This window comes from Sceloporus occidentalis, unplaced genomic scaffold (assembly GCF_023333645.1).
Source record: "Sceloporus occidentalis isolate IW3139 unplaced genomic scaffold, rSceOcc1.0.p SCAF_113, whole genome shotgun sequence".
Taxonomy (NCBI): domain Eukaryota; kingdom Metazoa; phylum Chordata; class Lepidosauria; order Squamata; family Phrynosomatidae; genus Sceloporus; species Sceloporus occidentalis.
In genome coordinates this window covers 2,802,929-2,818,966 of record NW_028317093.1, presented here as the reverse complement: position 1 = coordinate 2,818,966, position 16,038 = coordinate 2,802,929, and the positions used below count along the sequence as shown (strand labels likewise).

General features: G+C 36.1%; 1 protein-coding gene across 5 annotated transcripts in view; it reads left to right on the top strand.

Moving 5' to 3' along the window:
• Positions 1-3,382: 3,382 nt before the first annotated feature.
• Positions 3,383-16,038, top strand: part of LOC149282551 (ETS translocation variant 1-like) — a 32,350-nt gene continuing 19,694 nt past the window's right edge. For 3 of the 5 annotated variants that reach the window (XM_089498083.1, XM_089498080.1, XM_089498078.1), the window contains exons 1-4: positions 3,383-3,427; positions 3,843-3,930; positions 4,970-5,017; positions 11,039-11,092. In XM_089498083.1, the coding sequence (XP_089354209.1) occupies positions 3,383-3,427; positions 3,843-3,930; positions 4,970-5,017; positions 11,039-11,092 (235 nt within the window). The remainder of the gene's footprint in view (positions 3,428-3,842; positions 3,931-4,969; positions 5,018-11,038; positions 11,093-16,038) is intronic. The other 2 variants (XM_089498081.1, XM_089498082.1) reach the window with 2 other exon arrangements.

Genomic DNA, 16,038 nt, shown 5'->3' with positions numbered 1-16,038 from the left:
GTGGAACGTGATAGTTCCACTTTGCTCTCAATCTAAAAATGATAAAAAGCTCAGAAAATAAATCTAAAAGAAATAACCTAGTCCATTAAAACATTAAACAAAATAGGAATAATAATCGTTTGCATGTAACAAAGTCAATATGACTCTTTGTTCTTTACTTTTTGATTATTTTTCCATCCCATACATTTCCCTTCTTTATTATGTTATACATTATTATTTTTTTCTATACTATAATAGGCATTTGCTTATTTTGTTTCATCCCCTATTTTTTCTTCCTGTTTAGTCTCAAGACTGTGTTTTGCAAGAACAACTAGACAGTCCCCAGTGAGATTCTGTCAATTAGTGTTTTATTCCATACGTCACTGAGACTTGCACATGCAGATACATACAGCTACTACACAGACAAAACAAGTTTCTTCGCCATGTGATTGCAGCATCAAAAAGACACCCTTTCACTCTCTTATTTTATCTCTTATTTTAATATTCTTTAGATCCTTATATTCTTCCATGGTTCTGTTCCTATAAAGCTTGTCTGATCTATAATAAATTGCGTGTACTAAACCTGATCATTATATCCTATGATAAAATCCAGGACAATATTAATAAAATATTAATATAATATATAATATCTTAATAATATATTTACATGGGTATGCGTATACATATACGTGCAAAATAGATTTTATGAGGCTTAAAAATATAATAATAAAAATAGATAATAAATAAAATAGTAATAATTAAAGCAGATTAATGTAATTTGTAATATTTTATGTTTATATAGTTTTCGGTTATCATAACTTCGAGGAGTTTTCAAAAGTTTCTACGCGGACTCCCCCCCCCCCCCAACACACACATTTTTATACTTTAAGCCTTAACATTATTTAATATTTTTGTCAGATTTCCAAGCAGGACTCGGAAATCCCATCCGTTCTAATAACAGTCATGTTGGAAACACATTTATAATTAAAGCATGTGGTTTTGGTCTGTGTATTCACAGACAGCGCATTTATTTAGTTACTCCTGGTGAACTGGAGGTAAATTCTTTATTTTTCTTGCACAATGCTGTTACAGTCTTATCTTTATTGTTTATGTTTCACCTTCGTTTCCTTTTTTTAACCCCTGGAGGACAGAAGGGTTATGCAATGTGCTGCAAGGCACACCCATACTCAAGATTAATGTGCAAGCTAAATACATAAAGGGATTTAACAAAGTACAGAAAGGAAGTTTATTTCAAAGGAGGAGAAATGTTCCAGCAGGAGGTCATAGTCTAAAGCTAGAGGGTCAGAGGCTTAAAGGGAGTTTTCCTATACCAAGAGGGTGGTAGATATGTGGAACAGCTTCCCAGCAGAAGTGGTAGAGGGGATTTAAACACACATGCGATAGGCACGTGGCTTCTGGATCTAAGGTTTGAGTCTTTAAAGCAGGCAAACCCGATGTGTCTTAACTACCATGAAATTCTTTGTCTCTATGTAACTACTGTTACCCTTCTCTGTGAGCCCCTATTGAGTTTTAAAGTACTAAGGCAGCTATTACATTTTTTTTCATGTTTTTTTAACTCAGGATTTCTTAGATTTCATGTTTTTGTCGCAGCATAAATACTGCTTTTTTGCAAACATTTGCTGTGCTTTTGACATTTTTTTTGCCTTCATTTTCTTCTCAGTAGTTACTTTTTTTCCCTAGCTCTGGTAACTTTGGCTTGTTTTCCACCCCTTAGTTCCATGTGACCCTTTCTGGAATTTTTGTGAATGAAGCTCTATAGCTCAAAGGGCCTGGAGGCAAATCTGGGCCGCGAGTCTATGAATAAACACATCAATCAGATTAGAAAAACAAGCGCTCTGATTGGTTGGCCGGCGGAGGCTGAATGGACAGAAGCCAAACCCCGCCTGGGTTACCCGGGCAACCAATCCTGCTCAGGCCGCTCCAGACGGTCTCTGCAAACTGTTGCTCGCATTACAAGAGGAGGGAACCGGGATACTCGATATCCATCTGAAAAGAAACAACCGAGCCAACGCTTAGCCGAGCGGTGCAAACGGAGCGCGTTTGTTTACATGCTCCTCCCGGCTCTCACGCGTCCTACCGGAACCGTAAATCGAATGTCCGTTCAATGAGCGTGTAAATAAATATATGCATTTAACCCTTCGAGGGCCGATGCTGGTCATTTGCTTCCTTCAGCGCTGTTGTTATGTACAAGCCATTTCCTCTCCCAGCTCATAAGTCGCTCATATGTCTATATATGCATATATGCATTTAAATCGAAATACACGGGAGTGGGTTGTTGGAAAGTTTTTTTTTCCCCACGCAGTCATACATGTAGAATAGGGTCTGTGAAACGTTATTAGCGTGGAAGGTGCTGGTTTGGGAGGGGGTGGGGTGCGATGGCGGCTAAATAGGAAATGTCTATCTTGACTGTGTTGTTTGGGGAAGTTAATGGGGCTGGAGGTGAACAAAGCATTTCCGAATTTCAGTGAGAGGGTGAGGAAAGGGCAATAGAAAGGTCACAATGACAGCTCCCCCGGGGGGGATCAGGAGCCATTGTTTTTCTTATCGGAGGGAGAGGGAGAAGCCTGATTGACAGCCAGAAATGTGATCCTGTGAAAGAGACAGAGAGCCAATGGGAGGCAGAGATCTATCAGTTTGGATAGGAGGCCCCTGGAGGAGAAGCGGAGGAAAAAAAACCCACACAATCCAGCTCTGTCAGTGGCGCTTTCTGCTTCCACGGGGGGAAGTGCAGGGGAATAATTAACAAATTTTGTATTAAATTTGGAGGGATTTTGGTGCTGCCGATCGCAACCAGGTGGGTCGAACAACTTTTTTTTGTGTGTGTAATTCGGTTTGATAGAATCCCGGAGGGGAGGGATGTGTTCTGTCCACGCGCGATTGGGTTCTGCGGGTTCAAGTGTTCGGATTTACACCCCCCCCTTCCAAATCCAGCACTTCTATGGTTAAAGAGATCCTCGGGAAGGTATCTCCGCCTCTAACTCCCGTTAGGTGCAAAGCAAATCATTCTGATCGCCATTACTAGTTTTGCACACGTTTGCAAATCAGAGACTTCACTTGCACCGATCTCATGTAACCGGGGTGTAAATATCCAAATAGAAGGTCGTTACTTCCGTTTAAAGTGGTTATTTGCAAGTTTTTTTTAAAAAAATTTCTCAGCCATCCTTTCATGCAAATTCGCTTTAGCGCTTCGCAGAGCTTTTTATGAATGGGGACTGTTGAAGGTTAATTAGCTATGCAAATTCAAGCCTCTCATTCATGATTTTTTTTTTTTCTAAAGCCATCTTGTTCTCTGTAGGTTGCTTCAGCCCAGATCCCGAGGAAACCACCAGATAAATGCCCACAACACCAATTTCTGACTTAAGATTTGCTTAAGAGCTGCAGGATGGATGGATTTTATGACCAGCAAGTGCCTTACATGGTCCCCAATGTGAGTCTTCCATCTAGAACGTTGTGTTTGTAAACACAAGAGTTGTTTGTTCTTAGAGATCTTTTGTTTGTTTTCGTATATCTATTTTCTGATACTTTTAATCAGTTTTCGGAGTCTTAACCCCTTTTTTTCGGATGTGTTGTGAAAGAAATCTTGATTACACACTTTATTAATCAGCGTCATAACTTTCTGGCAGTGGAATATTTGTATGCATCTTATGCAATAGAAGTAGTGATGAGACAGATCGAGTTATATAACTTGTGCTTAGGCTATATTTTTTTTTATAAGTTCTCGTAGCCTTCGGATACGGTAGATTTGAAGGATCTTTAATCCTCGGGATAAAGTACAGGTTTAAAGCCCTTTTTTGCCTGTAAGCTTGCGTTTGTCTCAGACAAGTCATTCTTGCTGTTTTTAGAATCAGAGTGGGAGAACCTGCAATGAAAGAACAACAAGCCTCAGGAAAAGAAAGTTTTTAAATAGAGACCTGGCGCATGATTCAGAAGGTGAGGATTCGCATACCCCATGCTTTTGTATTGTTTTGACTTCAGTGCCTAACCCCTCCGTTCATTCACAAAAAACTGTTATGAGCAAAACCTGTTTGTAAAGCGCACACACGGGCTGATCTTGCTGTACTACACAACTAAGCCTGGCGTTATTCACCCTCTTTTGCTTATTTTAACTAAATCTAGTTGAACTTTATTTCTCATTTTAACCCCTTGCTTATCATGGTGTGGTGAACCTAAATCTAACCGAACTTTATTTCTCGCAGTCCCTGTCCCAAATTTCCTGTTCTACATCTAATGTTTCTCTTTTTTAACCCCTGGCTAATGTTGATGTACCGCAACTAAACCTGACTTAAATTGCCTTCTTTCTCTTTTTTTCTTTCTCTTTTTTTTTTTTTTTTTTTTTAACCCTTGTCGCAAGTTGAGTGCTTTTGGAATGCAAGTGGTTTTTTTTTTGTTTTTTTTTATGGTTCTGTTTACATGATACGCTGTCCGGTTGAGAGCCCTCTCACATTTTCCATCTTCCTCCATATACTCTGGTGTGACATCATACACCCAACTACCACTTCTCGTCCTACCTTTTGTTCACATGCAATTGTGCCCTAATCAAGAACATCAAACAAAAAGTAGTAGGAAATGGGGTGTGAGGGGTTCACACCCCATTTCCTACTACTTTTTGTTTGTATTGTGTACACGTGTTTACCTATTTAATGCGGGACAGGACTGCTTTATTCGAAAAGGGTAACTTTTATTGCACTGAAACCCCTTGAGTGCCAGAGTGGTGTGAAATAGGCTTGTGAAGTATCTTCCTATGCCTTTGGTATATATTGTATGTTTACAATGGTGTTTGTTCCCTGTGGTTTGGTACAAACTGAGAGCACCTTTTAGTTTTTTGGGAGTGAAGTTTGTTTTCTGTAGATATCTAGCAATTAGGTGGTTGGGTGTTGTGTTGGAGCAAGTCATCTAAAAATTCAAGTTTTAAGCAGATCTGTGCAAATGCTCCTTTTTGAAGCATGTTTTTCAAACTTGATATCTACAGAACTGTTCCAAGATCTGAGCCAGCTGCAAGAAACATGGCTTGCTGAAGGTAAGAACCAAGAAAAAAAGAAATGCCCATTAAAGATGAAAAACAGGAGGGGGGGAGGGAAAAAAAAGTCCTGAACTTGCTGTCTTAATGTTCTGCCCAATTAATTGAGCTCTAAAAGAGCCACCTCATGTGTCATGCATACATTAGAGCCTCTGATGAGTTTGTCTTTGGAGACTCTGGGGCTGCGCTACCCAGTGTCATCACAAATTACCAGGAGAAATTGCTTCCAGCTCACAATCACATCTGCTTTTGGCAAGAACTAATGCTCCAAGACTTCAAGTTCTAAGCCTCTGTTCGGTTTTTAATTGCAATTGATCAGGTTTATATCAGTGTACCTCAAGAGACTGCATACAGCCAGAACAGGGCTTGCTGTTTTCTTTTGAGCAGCACACATGATTCCTTGGTGTTCTGGAAGAGTAGCTTTCTGATGGCAGAAATTGGTTTCTCTGAGTTCATCAAGACGGGATGCTTCAAGAATTAAATGCAAGTGTCTTCTTTCCATCTTGCTCACAGCATAGGAGTCTAGGTGTGTATTTTTCATCTTCACAAGCAAGGCTTGATTTCTTTTTTTTTTTCTTTTTTTTTTTTTTTTACAAGTTAATGAAACCCAAGTTTTAGTTGAGTTTTTAAGCATTTCAAGATATTGTATCTTAAGTTTTGATACTTTTAATAATCAGTTTTAATATTATTTTGTTTGCCATTTGTGGTGAATTGTTACAGTTGGATTTAGGTCTATTATCTTCTTTTTTTATTTTATATTTTTTTTATACAGTGATAGTAGAAAGGCTTTAAACAAAGACTACTATTGTACTCTAGACCAATTCTCATTCCTAATTAGAATGGCTTGTTAAACTTGTATTTTTTTTTAATATTAGTGATGGCTATTTTTTGGTTGTTTTTTGTAATGTTCTTTAAAACCTAATTTTTTATTTACATTTTGATTTTTAATTTACACTGAATATGAAACTAAAGTACACAGGATAACGCGTGTTGGCACAATCTAAACTAGTTGATATAAGCTTCACAGATGACTTGGCAATTTTAATATCTTAACTAACAAATGTCAAAGAAAAGGTAATTTATTTTTATTGTGGACATCTATTAACCTGATAACCCAGGAGTAGTTTTTTGTATGTGCTAATGTCCACTCTTTTAATTCATATTTATTTTTTATGAATATCTGTATTTGTTTAGATGTCATCATAAACGTTTAGAAGTAATATTCTGCAAATGAGCAGCAAACACTAATGAAATAACAGGATGTTACATTCATGCTTTTTCCCACTCATCATGTCATCGGTTCTATATGTAGAGCCTATCTCTTTGTTAATTTGGAATAAATTGTATGCCGATAACAAAATGCCCCCCCCCACACACACACACTTTTAAAATGAAATAACCTACCGCTAATAGTAAAAATAGACACTGCCGAGGGAAGAGGATCTTGTGCATAAACGCTATAGAATATATAATGTATATGTTAATTTCTACTTCTACTTTTTGAAAATGTCTAATGAATATTTTGTTATTGTGCTGGTGTTTTATCATGTGGTTATGTGGAATATTTTTGGTTGAATAGTCAGGAAGTTGATGATTCAGCGTTCTGGTTAATAAGCCAGGTGTAATAGACCTGCCTAAACAGGTTTTGTTGTCTGAATGGGCTTGTGATTGTAAAAAATGTTTTCAGTATTGACCAGACAATGTCTCCAGACCTCCATGTGAAATACTACTTACATAATATCTATCTATCCTATCCTATCCTATCCATCTCTTATTTTTAGTGGCATTGTGTGTTGGTCACCAGGTCAGTGAGTGACTCTCTAAAAATATAAATAGTGGTATCAGCCTTGTACTTTTTTTTTTTTTTCCTTAAATCTTCAGGCCTTCACAAAAGATATTGTCTTTTTTGTTGTTGCTCTTTTGGTAAAACTTTGTGGCATGTGTTTGCTGGCTAAAGTTACCAGGTAGCTTTTATAGATGAATAAGTTTGTTATTCCGGTTTTGGCAGACGGGGGGGGGGGGGTCCTACTGGTACTTTTTAAAGTAAAAGACCCATTTCATAGATATTTCACAGTAATTATCATTTATCAGGGGATCTAGAAGGTCTTTATGATGATTTAATAAATGTTAGTCGTCTGTTCAAAATGGCCAGGGGTCATTTCGAGATGATATTCCCTTTAGCAACCTAGAATGAACTCTACTCTAAGTGCATGAACTCTGATACTTTGTCGTATCGAGTCACTTACTAACAATGAAGGTCGGATTTTTTTTTTTTATATAATCAAAACACTGGTGAGGAAATTGTGTTCATTTGCTGAAGTCTTACAGAATAAAAATGCTACTATCCGTGGGTGTAATAAGCTTTCTATGTTTTTCTAAAATATTTACAGAAGCTGCCCCGCTTCTCTAATCATCAAAGTTTAAGATGTCCATATGTTTAGTACTCTGTTGGGTGAGCAGTCTCGCCATTACTGAAACATACGTGTTCGTATGTACGCCTTTATGAGGGGAGGAGTTTTGCTTTGAATTCACCCCTTCCTGCCAGATGGGCACCCAAGGGTGTATGAATAAGCTCTCCTAAACAGCAAGGTATTAGTGATACCCCTAATGGTAAAGAACAATGAGCCCAGTCTTATTTTAATTAGAATATGGCCTTGTGTGAAAATATGAAGTTTTAGGTAAGTATTTTTCCTATTTTATGTTTTACATCTGTTCCGGTTCTTGAATAACGTGCCAGTTATTTGCATTTAGTTCAATGCAATATGTTTTGGCTAACATGTAGTTAAACTTTTTTTAATCTTCTTTTTTTTTTATTTTTATTTTCTTTAACCAAAATCGGAGTGTGGGGGTAAAGTCATATTGTGAAATAATGTACATATTTGATTTTAAAAATAGACACCAAAAATACACAATGTTACGTATATCGTGCATGTTCTGAGTCTACTTGTAGTCCAGTGGCTTACGCTTCAGTACGGACTTAAGGTAGATACTGCTTGGTGTCTTTATCACCGAAATAAAAACACCTAGAGAAGTTGAGCTGAATTTTTGTAGGCCGGTGCAGAGCTGCTCGGAAAAACAACTCTTTAAGTTTTGTTATTTAGAATGAACGTGAAAATGCTTTCAGGCGAATCATCCGGTTAAGACATTCATCTTTATTTCTTGTCTGTAACAGAGCAAACATCTCGCCGTGTTTACATAGAAAATTCAGCCTTCGTTTTGCTGCAGGTTTCTGAAAGGGTGTGACACGAAAAGCCTGTGGTTGGACCACATGGTTCAGTGTGGACTGTTTTTGTGAATGAAGGCAGAACTCCAGTTCTGACTGCTTGTCTTGAGAAATTGCTTAGGAGATCAGCTGTCTCATTCACTGGCAGAAAGAATGACTCATACATCTTCTGCCTTGTTTGGCTTCGGGTCATTGTTACAGTGGATAGACCTTGTTTTAATTAAAATTCTAACCCTTTGCATGCCGAAGTCTTTTTCACGCTTGCTTGAACAACAGCCTGGTTCCTTAAAGAAAACTTTTTTTAAACAATGTATTGTATTCTTTAAGCGGTGTTTTTTTTTTTTTTTTGTGTATGTGTCTGTATAGCAACCGCATAGAAAAGGCTGTAATGATTCGTTTTAAATATCAGTGATTTTCTTTGCAGTTGATTTTGTAAAAATGCAACATATTGGGGGTGGGTTGGAACTGGCATGTAGATAATGTTAATACGGCTCCCATCTCCACCTCCGCAGCCGCTAATAATAAGAAAAAAACATGCTTCCGATTCGATCTCCAAATAGCTATTAGCTTGACATTATAGCATAACTCATTAGATACAAAGAAAAAGAAGCTTTATCATGCTTTGTTTAAGAGTTGTTTATCTTACTGATACAAAGGAGTGAAAACTACTACTGCATATGGAAGGTTTAATAACGACTAGTTTTATCTAAGCAATTTCTTAAAAAGAAAAAAAGAAATACTTTTATGGAGTGTGGCGCAGTGCAAGATCAACTTAAAAGTAAAGTTAAATTAAATGCATGCTGTGGCCATTCAAGCGAATGACCCTGTCTACCCCAAAAACGATTTGTGACCTTTATTGGTACTATAGCTTTCTTAACGTCTTTATGTGTATATATAATATATACACAGCTCTTATTTGCCGTCAAATGATTGTTTCTATGCTACTATTTGCGTAGTTTATTGTGGGTATACAGTAACTGTAATAATAAGCCCAGTGTTCTTTCTTCTGACTTCATCCCAGCACTCATACCGTTTACCTGTGCCTTGCAACTTCATTGCTCATCCTTGTGTCATGTAAAACATTGTAGCTATTTTTGTTTTTGTCGTACGTTTTTTTATTTCACAATTCTGTGAGTGGCTTTGCGATATTTTGCCTCTTGGGTATTTTTGGACCCGCATGTCATACACGTGTATGAATATTCATTAAAACCTTACTTAAGAATGCTCTACTTTAACAATGTGTATTCTGACTTTACTTATTTACTTATTTGGGAATCGTAGGTTTACACATACTGATATACAGAAACGTAATAGTGTTCTCTCACTTTTACATCTTGCTTCCTATATCCCTTTTTCCCCCCTAAGTTGTTCTGAAAGCCTGAAGGCTTTAAGACTTTGAGTTGTTGTGCTAGTGGCTTCCCTTATGAATGAGTTAATAAATCGAGTCCATCTGGTTTCCGGTTCACATTGCTGTGATTGATGTAACTTGAGCATGAGATTGCATATGCCATTTGGTAGTATTAACTCTTTTTAAGCCATAGCTTCTAGCACGCAGAGCGCTGGAGTACATTTATGGGACCTTTTGACATTTATGCTGTCGAACGGACATGTTTAGACTCTACACTTTTGGTAATGAATCTGATTTATGTTGGTATTCAGAGGGCCCTCCTGATCCAGCATAAACGTTACAGAGCTGAGTAATCTTATGATCAGGACTGAATGTATTTATTACCTTGTGCATAAACTGTTAACTACTGATTTTTTTCCAACTGTACTTTGGTTCTAGATAGACCTTCTGTTTGTTTGTAATGGTTGCCTAGACTAATGAGGATTCTGTTGTTGGTTCCCAAAGGAGATATGGGTGGTTTTTAAGTCATCAAGCACCTTGGATTTTATTTCTACAAAAAATGTACAAAAAGTGCTATTTGAAACTTTGTATTTAATATTCAATACATATATATTTGTGAACATGAGTATATATATTGGCGTGAGAATTGTCTTTTTTTCTTCTTCTAATAGTAGCATGCTTTAGGTATTTCTCGATCAGAATGCCGATGTATTTCAGAGTGTAAAAAAACCATTGCGTTTAATAGTTACCACTAATATTGCAAAGAAATCCAATACAAGAGTGACCAAAACCCTGTAACGGTAAAAATTTGCAACGTTAATTGCCCTCGGTCTTGTGTTTGGGAACCTTTGCTAGAAGAGAGCTCCGTTGTCCTACTTCTTTAAATTAAACTTTATGACAATTAATTTAAAAAATTATACTGTTCCTATTTTATTTCTGTGTATGGAAGGCAACACCTATGGTCTATAACCTAAAATACAAGTAATAATTAAGGACTGTTTATGTCCTACTAAAAAAAAATAAAAAAATCTGTGATCTGGCTACTTAATCCTTACTCTGAAATGCGAGATGTTGTACAGTGTGACAAAGCTGTATTTTATATAACATTTTTCCATAGTCATTTCAGTGGCTTAAATGTATGTAAATCTTTATAGAATTTTTTTTTTTTTGCTTTCTACAAAACAAGATATGATGCAATACACATGGCATTCATTGAAGTAGAACACTTATGAATAAGCTTGATAGTTTTATTCAGTGTTGGTTACATCCCTTGTGCTCCCTCTCCCTTAATTTAAAAAAAATCTATAATGGGGAATCTTTTATCTGGGAATGGTATTTGTTATTAGATGCTATGCGAAAAGTATGTCCCACTAACCTAAATGTAAAAAAAAAAAAAAAAAAAAAAAAAAAATTCTAATGTGGACGTTTCCCTTTTCTATCACTTTTTCAGCTCAGGTGCCTGACAATGATGAGCAGTTTGTTCCAGATTATCAGGCTGAAAACTGTAAGTACAATGTCACTTATTTTTGTATATCTCTCATTTTGAACTACTTCTAACAAAAGTGTTTTTGTTGATCATATTCACTTGTGATGATTTTGCTGATTTTTCCACTGCAAATCTCTAAATAATGTTTATTTTTATTTTTCTCAATTTAAATGCAGTCCGTAGAAAGTAAGTAGTTCTATAATAACTGGTTGGGGAAAGTTCTATGGGGAAGGTGTGCATTGTTCAGTTGGTTTCAAACTACCTGTTTTATCTGTAGGAAATAGAAATGAACATACAATTTATCATATAAGTGTAGCCTCAATGAACAACATGCATAATCTTAAAAGGAAACATTGGTCTAGAATTTTGTTTGCAAACATATTTTCAATGTTTATTGACAAACTTGTTTTTATTATATTTTAGGACTTTGAGAAAATATTTATATGGCTCCATTTCTATTGCTTTCATATTTAACGCATTCTTGTCTTTTTGTGTTGCGTTTTTGTGCTGCAAAACAACCGGCAACTTAATTGGTGGCTAAAACTAGCAAAAGATGTTGCTACTACCTTGTGATCGTAAAAATATTTGGTTTCTATGAGATGCTAAATTATGTGGCAAACTTCTGAAATGTATGTACAGTTTCCAAAAAAGTAAATGTGCGTGTGTGTATATGTGATAGTATGTGATAGTAAAGTCAAATTACTGAAATCAATGGGTATGCGCATATTTATTTTAGGAAATCCATCAGGTTTCACCATGAAAAGGCTTAATAGTCTTGGGAAGTAATCCTTTTACACATTTTACCAAACAAAACCTCTCCACTTGTTTAGGTTTAAAACACCAAAACTTTTAAAGTTTGTCTTTAAAGCTTTATTGGTCATTCTTCTAATTTATTTTAATCATTGTGCAGTAATGGAATGGATATAGTCTCTTCAGCCTTAGTGACTCTGTTACAGGAATTTTTATTGCTTTATGATAACCAGCAAAGCTTGTTTAATAGACTCGGTCGGCAAATCCCAGCGTGTAGATTAAAAAAAGTTTTGAAAGTCGATATAGAGATTATTTATCTTGATGAGGCAGGGCGTAGAGCCGCTAAATTAGCTGTCGTGTTTCAGTACTTCTCAGTTGTCATGAATTTTAATGATTTTTTTTAATGCATTTAAACATTGCATTTAGGTTTGGTTATTTTTTTTTATTTATATTTTTGGCCAAAAAGTATTGAAACTCATTGCGGAAGTGAACTTTGTGGCTGCTTAGGTTGGTTTGGCTTTATTATGGTCAATACACATAACATGATATTCGCAAACCGTACGAGATCCGATCGACATACGTGTCATGTTCCATGTGCGCACATCTCAGCCACTTTTATGAGTAATTGAACTGCTCACTATGGTGAAAGAACTTAAAAAGGAACTAGGAAATATAGTTTATTGTTCATATGTGTGTATACATGTGCAATGCCCCAGAATAGTCTGGGATGCACCCTGGTGTTAAATTGATGAAATTGATAACCGTGATTTCTTTTTGTAGGTATGTGTATCTCTTCAGAGTGTTCTAGAAATGAATATTTTACTTAATGTTTGTCAAAAAGACAATTTAACTGTAATAACACTGTTCTGCTTCAATTCCTAACACCCAACTCATTTAATTCAGTAAAACACTATGTGTCCAAACAGGGGTGCATCTTAATTTTTTAGTTGGTTCTCATCAAGTCCAGCAGCAAGAAATGACTGGGCAGCCTTGTCTTGTGTGTTCGTCATCAAACTCTATATCAGTGTCGTGACACAAGGTTCATCTCAAGAGATCATACTGAGCGGACCCTGTGACCTTTAACCCGAAGGAGCAGCTGCAGATAAGCAGAGCAGTTTATGATGTAACTCCTGAGTGGATGCGATACACAGTCTAAGAATAGAGCTAAAGAGGAAAGGTATTCTTAAGTGCCTTCCTGAGAATTTCGGGGTATTAATGATGTCTGCTGCGTGTAGCCGACCCGTAGCTGTAAGCACAGCTCAAATATACCCTTTGTCTTAAATTAAAATAGTCTACAGTTAATCATTTACTACATTTCTAATGGTTAGCCATACCCAGACTTGCGTATAATTGTCTTATTATGTCTCTTATGCAACTGAAAAAGTCTAGTTGCTTGTCTCTTTTGACCGATAGAGTTGGACATATAGCTTCTACCTACTATCATTTAACCAACAGGCCAGTTAAAAATTACCATAGTGCCAGTGAAGCTAGCCACGACTGTATATTTTGCAGAAAAGTTACAACTCGTTCATTTTCGTAGTTGTCCTTGGACCCTGAAGACTTGAGGTGTGTGTGTGGGGGGGGGGGCAGTAAACACTGCCATACCCTTTTTCATTTGGTAGGGCTTCAGTGCTGAAATCTAGATTGGATGTGTATTGTTAACACAATGCTGTATTGGATGTGTGCAGTAGGTGTACATGTGCAGTTCTAAATGGTATTCATAGCTATTAAAATGTTTGAACACATCAGAGACATTAATGATATTTTGAGGACTTTTTTGTGAATAGCGAAGATAAAGTAAGATCAACCTCCTTTCTATGAGCCTAGCCAGACTTGCCTTCTGTTACGTCTTTACGCGAGGACCAAAAATTACAATGGAATAGGAGTTTGATCGAAACCTCCATACTTGTGGAACCAGATGTTGAGCCAAGCAGACCTGTCTGGGTATATTAGAGATAAAATGACTCCCTACAACAACATGGTATTTCGCCATGTAAGCCTTTTTCTTTCTATACGTGCTTTAAAGGCTTCTAAAGCTAAGATGCTAGTTAGAGTAACCAGATCATCAATGTAAAACATGATGCCTATAAATTATAGATGCCTCAGTCCCATCTTTATGGTTGCAGGACGTAATTATTGCACTTGCATTATTAAATATATTTAATTTCTGCGTCTGAGTGCAATATTCTACCAGTCAAGGACTTTAGTGTACCTTTCTGTTTCTGGGTAATAGTGTGTAGGGTTACCATATGTATCATAACAAGTCACTGGATGGAGGATTTGATTTGTGAGGCTAGATTAACCTTTATATTGTGTTCTACATCTTGCGTTGTATTCATTTAACAGTGAGTCGTAGTTCAGGTATCACTTTAGTTTTCAATTTCCTTGATTTGACCATGTAACGTGAGGCCCCGACTGCGTTATTCTAGCGAGAGGAACTTGACAGCACTGCCCCATCGTAATGTTTTAGCCAGTACATTAAGATAATTTCTTTTTTGCCTCAATTCATAAATTGCTAAATAAACACACAAACACATTTTTTGTGCTGCTATCTGCCGTTTTATCTAAGTGATTTAGTCCCTTTATGTTTTCATTTTGGGTTTTCTGCCGACCATGTCTGTCAATGCCTAACGTTTCCTCTGTGCTCATCGCTGTTTGTAGCCATGCGTAAAGACACCTAACATCGGTTTGCTTTAAATGTTTCAAATATTGGTTACTCTTCTTTCTTTACATTGTAGACAGCTAATATTTGGAGAGACAGCCATGCTTTGTGTGTGTGTTCTTTTTGTGTAAATGATTACAACGGACATTCATTAGTTACCCACACAAATGCACTTTCATAAGGTGACAAAGACTAGACGTTTAGTTTGCAAACATTCCATGAACATCTTTAACAGTAATTTTAGTGTTTTGACAGATTTACTTACCACATACCCATTAACCCATTAACCGCATGCAAACATACACACTTAGCACCTTTTTTTATTTTTAATTTATTTTACATTCATATAGTAGTCTTATCTACCAGTCCATATTTATATAATACATTACTTTTTACATATTATATATTTTAGCCTCAACTATTATTGCTTTCCTCATAAAGGATTAATTTATTTGAATCCCTGATTAACGCTTTCATTGCTGTACTCTATTCAAGTAGTAAACTGTATAATCTGAATTTTAACTTCAAATAAAAGCTTTTAATAATTTAAGATGAAAAGTAGGATTTAAGACCTCTGCTTTGCAAAAAAAATTATTTAAGTTGGAAAAATATATAATTTTTTTTTTGTTATTATTTTTTATTAGACATAGTAATAAATTGAATATAAAAACAGAAATATGAAACCTATACTTCCATCACACTACTCGGGCACAAGAATTTATAAACAGATTATGTTCTGTTTGCTTACGCAAAGGCAGCCATCTCTATTTATTTCTTCCATTGTAATCTTCATAGAATAAAAAAGAAACCTTTAGGGCTCTGTATTGTCCCTTCCCATCAGGGAATTCTGACTTCACTAAACTGGGGTGTTGCTACTAAGGCTGGAGATTATATATCAGGCGCCATGTTAACGGATGTCGGTATATTGAAAGCCCTTTAAGGAAAGATTTGTTGCATTCAGCAATACCCTATTACATATAGTTTCTCCTTGTATTGTTTTCCAACCATGTAGCTCTTGCATTTCCTTTCTCCAGCCAAGGATCCTAATATCAAATGTTTCTTTAGTGTGTACCCACTATAAATCTTCTTAAGTACCCCAATGAACCCAACTGGAGTAAGATTATGAATGAAAATAACTATTTTTAATCTATTTTCTGAATATAAATTAACCACCATGAAATCTATAGCTGCCAATGCTTACCAACAATTAACGCCGTCAATATATAATGACAAAACATTGTGTGAAAAAATAAGTGACATTTTTCTTTAAGGATTCCTGATGTCAAGAAAAGTTAACTGGTTTGGCCCTTTTCTAATGTTTTTTAAGTACTTTTAATTGTATTCCTATCCAAAAACAGCCTTATAAAGAGCTAATAAAATCTATCTATAGGTCATTTGTAAAGAACTACTTAATCTGAAACCAGACACCATTTTGTTTACAATACATATGATGTTGGATTGATGAAATGTTCGTATTGTCTAATTTTCCAGTCATTTAGTGGATGCTTTCCCTTTATTACAACCTCAAATGTCATCTGTTACCTAATAAAGG